At 37.5% G+C, this 7,659-nt stretch overlaps 1 protein-coding gene across 2 annotated transcripts; it reads left to right on the top strand.

Moving 5' to 3' along the window:
- Positions 1–1,959: 1,959 nt before the first annotated feature.
- LOC140150675 (uncharacterized) lies at positions 1,960–7,235 on the top strand. Of its 2 annotated transcripts, none has more exons than XM_072172749.1 (2): positions 1,960–2,095; positions 4,954–7,235. In XM_072172749.1, exon 2 carries the CDS (start codon positions 4,967–4,969, stop codon positions 6,830–6,832), a length of 1,866 nt encoding a protein of 621 aa, XP_072028850.1. In that variant the 5' UTR covers positions 1,960–2,095; positions 4,954–4,966; the 3' UTR covers positions 6,833–7,235. The 2 variants fall into 2 exon arrangements, with proteins under 2 accessions (XP_072028850.1, XP_072028851.1); XM_072172750.1 differs by having other exon boundaries at positions 1,966–2,095; positions 4,963–7,235.
- The last annotated feature ends 424 nt before the right edge of the window (positions 7,236–7,659 follow it).

Below are 7,659 nucleotides of genomic sequence, written 5' to 3'. Positions count from 1 at the left end.
GCTTCGGAGGGCACTTTAAGCTGTCGGTCCCGTGTACATGCATATTTTCTCACATTTATGTAGTGTGCACGTTAAAGAACGTCACAGGCTATTCGAAAAGAGCAGGGGATCATCCCGGTCATGTTGACTGTACTTCAAAATACACTCATCTACTCTAGGTTCCAGAGTAAAAAATAAGTACAGCTTGTCTGTACGCAGTGCGACAATACTCATACATATGAGGGAGGCACTTATAAGGAAGAAGAAGAAGAAGCTGCGATTGAGGACTTCCCGCTTCCAAAATAGTCACATAACAATAACATACACTATACTTGTGAACTTGCTACGGGACTGTTCACAAACACTTGGGAGGGGGGCCTGATGCACAAAGGGGGGCCAGGAATTTTTTTGACCCTCCTAAGGGGGGCCCTGAAAAAAATGACCTGGAATTTTTATATGCTTTTCTATGGGGTTGACCCATAATTTTCATGTCAAAAAAGGGGGGGCCTGAAATTTTCGAGGTCTGTAAAGGGGGGCGAAATTTTTTGCATCAGCTCCCCCCTCCTAACAAGTATTTGTGAACGGTCTAAAAAAGTAGTATTTTATTTTTCATTTTTAATGCTACATATACTTGTATCCCGCGGTATCCCGCATACACAGTGACTGTGCAATCCCCCATTTCTGAAGTGTATTATTCAATGTTTTGCTTTCGTCTTTTTATATTTTATATTACTATTTTAAAAGTGCAATATTAGTTCTTTAAGTGAAATTTTATATCATTCTGTGTGTTATATAGATGACATTCTTAAAATATTTGCATGTTTGTTGTTTTATCATGTAATTTGACCTTCGGGTCACCTTTCGAATATGTTAATAAAATGTGAATATGAATATAACTTTGCGCATATTATTTGTTTTACCTAACTTAGTATGTTTCACAGTATTTTGCTCTCATTTCAATGTGCAATGTTGGCTTATTTTCAGCAGTTTTTCAGTATAAATTTTAATCTTGTTTTTATTTAGGTTTTTGTGTATTTGTATATTAGCTTATATTGTAAAGCGCTGTGAGATATCCTTCTGTGATGCGTTATATACGCTCGTATAATAAATTAGTATTATATTGAATTCACCCATTTGACACATTTGTTACCTCACGCAGACTATTTCGCGAATCCGCTACTAGATTTTAATTATCAATTTGATGCTTTATATACCATAACCAAAAACGCAGGGAGAAGCAGAGCAACTGTCGACGTCGCCGGGAAATTTTGACTTTACCAGAAGCGTTGTGAGGCAATTTTTGGTCGAATAAGAAAAGTATTTTTTACTGTTGAGAGGAACTTGAACTACTAAATATCATTTGAACATAGGATTTTTAATTCTCACTGCACGGAATTTATCTCACTGCACGAATGCCTAGATTTCTCCGCACGGTCCACTTGCCCATTTTGCATACTCTGGCTATTACATTAAGCATAAAACGCTGATTTGTATTAATTTGTGTGCAATTGATAGATTTTCACATCTGATATTTTCAGTCACCATACTGATACTCCCTCTGTTTGTTAGCTTCCCAAGTGGTTACTATTGAACACTTTAATTTTAACATGTTTTAAACATCAGTATAATTTTGAGTTCAACGGAATGCGTTCATCATGCTTAAATAATAATAATAACATTTAAACATTTAAAAATGTTTTTATCAAAATTCGACTATGGCATAGTCTAGAACGTGCCAGAAGGCACGTTAAAATAGCCACTGACCTCAAAAGCTCTAAAAATTCCGGGGAGCATACCCACCAAAAAAAGCTCAAAAATTTTTAAAGCTGAAGTCGCGCAACCATAAATTATTTGGTGGCGTGCGCCCTTAATTTCTGAACTTCACTGCACAAAAAGCTCGTAACCCAATTTAAAAAATTGGTTTTTGTTTGGTTCGCACAATCAGTAACAGCCTTCTACAAATGTTCTAGTTGCACTTGACACTTGTGAATGCATATTATCAGAAACTTCATCCAATTCAAAATTGAATGGATGGCACTGCAGCCTCACTCTAAGTTTATCACTGTCAGTGATCACCAGTCTCATGCACTATCACATTCATCAGTTGGCCAAATAGGTAGTAAGCTTAAATTCATCGCCTGTAAATTCTTAACTCGAGAACTCTAGCTTCGAATTTGCACACGATAGTTTACGCATTCGATGCTATGTCAGGTTTGAACGTCTTGTTGCTAGAGTACTTTGCTATGGTTTTTCGGTCGGACAGCGATGCAATTCTTTGCACCGGAGGTTATTTATTCTGTTAATCATTAATGTTGAAATTTGGATGAAAGTTATTTCGATGAGTCAACTGTATTTTTGAGCAAGATTTACCAAATCTGGACAGTCTACAATCAAAGTATTCTAGAATGGCTAGAATACTTTGCTACAATTTTGCAGAAGTGTAGTTTTAGCAAAATTTTTGATGCAATCGCCTGTTGTGATCGGCTGTGTTTACTTCTGAACGTCCATTGCTTTACACGGTGTCATGCTTCAGCGAATCCCCGGCCCCGCACTTTGTGCATCCGCGGGTATTCATGCTCGTCAAAAATTTCGGGCAAATAAGGGGTGTGGTTCAAATGCGCGTGCAGCGTGCGTACCGTGGCGCGAAGCCGTGAGGCCTACTGTCGGGACCCGGGCCCACATTAGAGCCCTTGGTATGGTGAGATTGAGGCCACGGCAGGGGTCTAGGGGCGAAGCTGATGGATTGGAGCATTTTAATATAACAGCATATCCGCACGAATAGGCCTATGTAGGGCCCTTAGGGGTGGTGCAATAATTATGTGTACGGGGGTGAATTATAGGGGGCAAAGATTTTTGGCAGGCCAAGGGGGGGGCAAGCATTTTTGGCAGGTCAAAAGGGGGGTCAAGTGATTTTGGCAGGTCGAAAGGGGGGGCAAGCAATTTTGGCACAGATATTTTGGGTACCGTTTCTACATTAGGCTAATGGAACTCGATTGTTAGTTTCCTATTGACCGCCCGCATCACTTTTTCGATTTGACCAAAACTTTCATTATTTTCATAAAAAAGTGAATTATCTGAAAATTGAAATGGAAATAATCAAAATTGAAACTCTCAAAATGTCTGACATCCCCTGCTGATCATAATCAGCCGTTTTTCTTAGTTGTAGGGGAAGAGGATGTAGTAAATAATGGAAATTTAAGGATTACCTCATGTTTCTAGTGACTACAAAAATTGCAAATTTCTTTTCATTTTAATGACAACAATTCAAATCTTTTCTCAATCTGTCTGTAAAGATGATCTAAGCATTAATACCGGTTTTGAGATGGTCTTTCATCAACAATATATACTTTGGTACTGGTGGGGAACCTAAATTTGGAGAAAGCTGTTCATAAAATCATTGATTTTGTTGACATAATGGATAATGAAAAGAGACCGAATAATGAAATAGCGACCTCGTCCTTTTTTTCAAACATCCAATCGGAAACTAATAATCGAGTTCCATTGGCCTTACGCCCTAAAAAGGCATAGGAAAACGTTAGGAACACATTCAAATATGCAAAATTTCCTGCTCGCTGCGCTTGCATTAGGAGCCTATATGATAAGACAATTTAAGGGTTTTTGGTACGTTAAAAGGGGGGGCAAAGGTTTTTCAGCACATCGAAAGGGGGGCAAAGATTTTTGGCATGGCCAAAGGGGGCAAGCATTTTTGGCAGACCATTTTGAGAATTCACCCCCCAGGGGTACACATAATCATTGCACCACCCCTTAGTACCCGTCAATGATTTACACTTGGAGGCTATCAGTATACCAACACAGTTTCGTGAAGCGGCTTTATTGGTTAAGAAGTGGCTAGGCCTTTGTTTTAACAATTGGGCCCAGTAGCCCATATTTGACATTTATATGAGGCTCAGATACTCGAATAAAGGTACACTGCCTATAAAGTGTTATGGGTGTACCAAGTCAGAACTATGAATGTTATATTTGCTTTAAATTACTTTGTTTTAACATTTTAGGCCCTGAGGCAGAGAGTCGCAAATGTTGAAACAAAGGGCCAAGGGGGGCTATAATATTTAACCTTTGGTAGGCAAGCTCACATCACACACTATAGGTGGCGCTATTCGTCCATAGGGAAGTAGAATGTGCATGTACGGTCCAAAATGGCTTTACTGTGGGGCTCAATGGAAAAAATCACTAAAAATTAATTTTGACAACAAAAACCTAAGTGATGTTGATTCATAAACTATCACATAGTGCAATCTATGTTCCACCAAGTCAACACTTGTTAAAGCGCAAAAGCAATTTGTGTGTAAATCAAGACCATCCAAAACAGCTTTCTTACAGTAAAGAATAGGAGGTCATCTGGGGTCACATACAGTACATTGTACATGTGCCTGCTGTCACAATTTTACACACAAAATTTTGGACAATTTGGTGACACTATTTTTGTCTGTAACTTCAAAAGTATATGCACTAGAAACATGATTGACCCCTTATTGTTTAGGTAATTTGATTCTCTTTCAAATGAAGAACTTTCAGCTAAAAATATTGAACTTCAAAATTTTATGAACATCCCTACCTTTGGATGTCACGTACCTATATAGTTCTTGAGAAACGAGTGGCCCTTTGTTTTGACATCTGGGCCAAATTTGGCAAAATTCATATCTAGGGGAAAAGACCTTTAGGCCTATAAAGTGTATCACGATCCACATACAGGGTCCTCTGTATCCTTAACATTCACAAAGTCACACTTCGTTTTATATTATATCAATAAAAGTTTATACAGCTTGTTTATGTTTTTACACGTTGCTAGTAGTATCCTTTAACATGCCAAAGTGATATATCCTCAAACTTGACTTTTATGTGGGGTCAATGGGTTACCGATTTGTACAACTCCAATGCGACATCCCTTTAAGTAGCTTCATATTCATGCAATAACTTGCAAAACAGTTCTTAAAAAAGCTTCTTTTTTTTCAGTCATTTCAGAGCCATGAGGAGTAGACGCCAATTTCAGCATTTACAGGGCAGGACATATCAGGTACAGCTTTCAGATTCAAATTATGCAAACAGTTTTCAACCATACAGATGTATCTACTGCACACGGTTGTACAGTGATTTGACATATTATGTGAAACATGTCAGAAGACATGGAGCAAAATTAAACAGGTATAGGTACAGAGCACAGACTATACAGAAAAGGATTTGTACTGTGAACCCATACCAATATAAACATTGCAACAAGAGTCTCTCCTACCCAAGTGCACAGAAAACATATGAAAGGATTCACACCACAGAGAAGCCATACGAATGTAAATATTGCAAAAAGACTTTCTCAGATACAGGTAATAAGACTAAACATGAAAGAATTCACACCAAAGAGAAACTATACCAATGTAAATATTGTGAAAAGACTTTCTCAGATGTCGGTAACAAGACTAGACATGAAAGGCTTCACACCAAAGAGAAGTCATACCAATGTAAATATTGTGAAAAGACTTTCTCATATCTTAGTAACAAGACTAGACATGAATGGATTCACACCAAAGAAAAACCATTCCAATGTAAATATTGTGAAAATACTTTCTCACATGCCGGAAACAAGACCAGACATGAAATGATTCACACCAAAGAGAAACCATACCAATGTAAATATTGTGAAAAGACTTTCTCACAAGCCACAAGCAAGACTAGCCATGAAAGGATTCACACCAAAGAGAAGCCATACCAATGCAAATATTGTGAAAAGACTTTCTCACATGTCGGAGATAAGACTAGACATGAAAGGATTCACAGCAAAGAAAAGCCATACCAATGTAAACATTGTGAAAAGAGTTTCTCAGATGGAAGTAACAAGACTAGACATGAAAGGCTTCACACCAAAGAGAAATCGTACCAATGTAAATATTGTGAAAAGAGTTTCTCAAGTACCGGAGACAAGACTAGACATGAAAGGATTCACACCAAAGAGAAGCCATACCAATGTAAATATTGTGAAAAGAGTTTCTCACATGTCGGCAACAAGACTAGACATGAAAGTTTTCACACTAAAGAGACGTTATACCAATGTAAGCATTGTGAAAAGAGTTTCTCACATGCCGGAGGCAAGACTAGACATGAAAGGATTCACAGCAAAGAGAAGCCATATCAATGCAAATATTGTGGAAAGACTTTCTCAGATTTAGGTAACATGACTAGACATGAAAGGATTCACACCAAAGAGAAACCATACCAATGTAAATATTGTGAAAAGGCTTTCTCAAATTCAAGTAACAATACTGTACATAAAAGGATTAACACCAAAGAGAAATCATACCAATGTAAACACTGTGAAAAGAGTTTCTCACATGCTGGTGTCAAGACTAGACATGAAAAATTTTACACCAAAGAGAAGTTATACCAATGTAAACATTGTGAAAAGAGTTTCTCACAGGCAAGCAACAATAATAGACATGAAAGGATTCACAACACAGAGAAGTCATACCAATGTAAATATTCTGAAAAGACTTTCTCACATGCCGGAGAAAAGATTAGACATGACAGGATTCACACTAAAGAAAAATCATACCAATGTAAATATTGTGAAAAGACTTTCTCACAGACCGGATACAAAACTAAACATGAAAGGATCCACACCAAAGAGAAGTCATACCAATGTAAATATTGTGAAAAGACTTTCTTACATGCCGGAGGCAAGACTAGACATGAAAGGATTCACAAAAACGAAAAGCCATACCAATGCAAATATTGTGAAAAGACTTTCTCAGATGTAAGTAACAAGACTAGACATGAAAGGATTCACACCAAAGAGAAATCATACCAAAGTAAATATTGTGAAAAGAGTGTCTCACATGCCTGAGACAAGAATAGACATGAAAGGATTCACACCAAAGAGAAATCATACCAAAGTAAATATTGTGAAAAGAGTGTCTCACATGCCTGAGACAAGAATAGACACAAAAGGATTCACACCAAAGAGAAACCATATCAATGTTAATATTGTGAAAAGTGTTTCTCAAATTCAAGTCACAAGACTATACATGAAAGCAGGATTCATACCAACAAGAAACCACCCCAATGTAAATATTGTAAAAAGAGTTTCATTGCCAGGTCACAATTAAGAATTTAAATGTCTGGATTTCTGAAAACGACTGGAATTCCAGTTGCCAATGTCACTTGAAAAAAAAGCCTGGAAATCCAATTAAATGAAGGAAAATTACGGAAATTTCCAAAATGAGTGTTGATGTATATTATGATTCATCCAGTCGTAGAAACAGACACTAGGAGACACTTTTCCTTGTAAAATCACTGATCGGTTGAAAAATCCTTGTAAAATCTGTAATCCAACTTGCCTATAATAATTTCACAGATATTTCACCCTTTCACGGATATTTCACAGATTATAACAGCATACCCACTCATAGCTGCCGCCTGTTGGTCTCAACTTAAAACTGTACAAGGCCGGCGAGCTAGAGCAGATATAAACACAAACACATGTGTTTTGTTCATAGTTTGTTGCTAGTAACCTTGGCAGCACGTGCGAACTTGTACTGTGACCGCTATCTGGTGACATAAAATATTTTGCTAATTTTAGAGAATTACCACACATCCCCTTGAGGCACTGACCATATGCGCTGACCAGTTACAGCATAATAACTATGGTTTAGTATAAAGTTAAAAATCCCC

Source organism: Amphiura filiformis, chromosome 4 (assembly GCF_039555335.1).
Source record: "Amphiura filiformis chromosome 4, Afil_fr2py, whole genome shotgun sequence".
NCBI lineage: Eukaryota > Metazoa > Echinodermata > Ophiuroidea > Amphilepidida > Amphiuridae > Amphiura > Amphiura filiformis.
The sequence above is the reverse complement of the archived record's forward strand: the minus strand, read 5'-3'. Positions and strand labels throughout refer to the sequence as shown.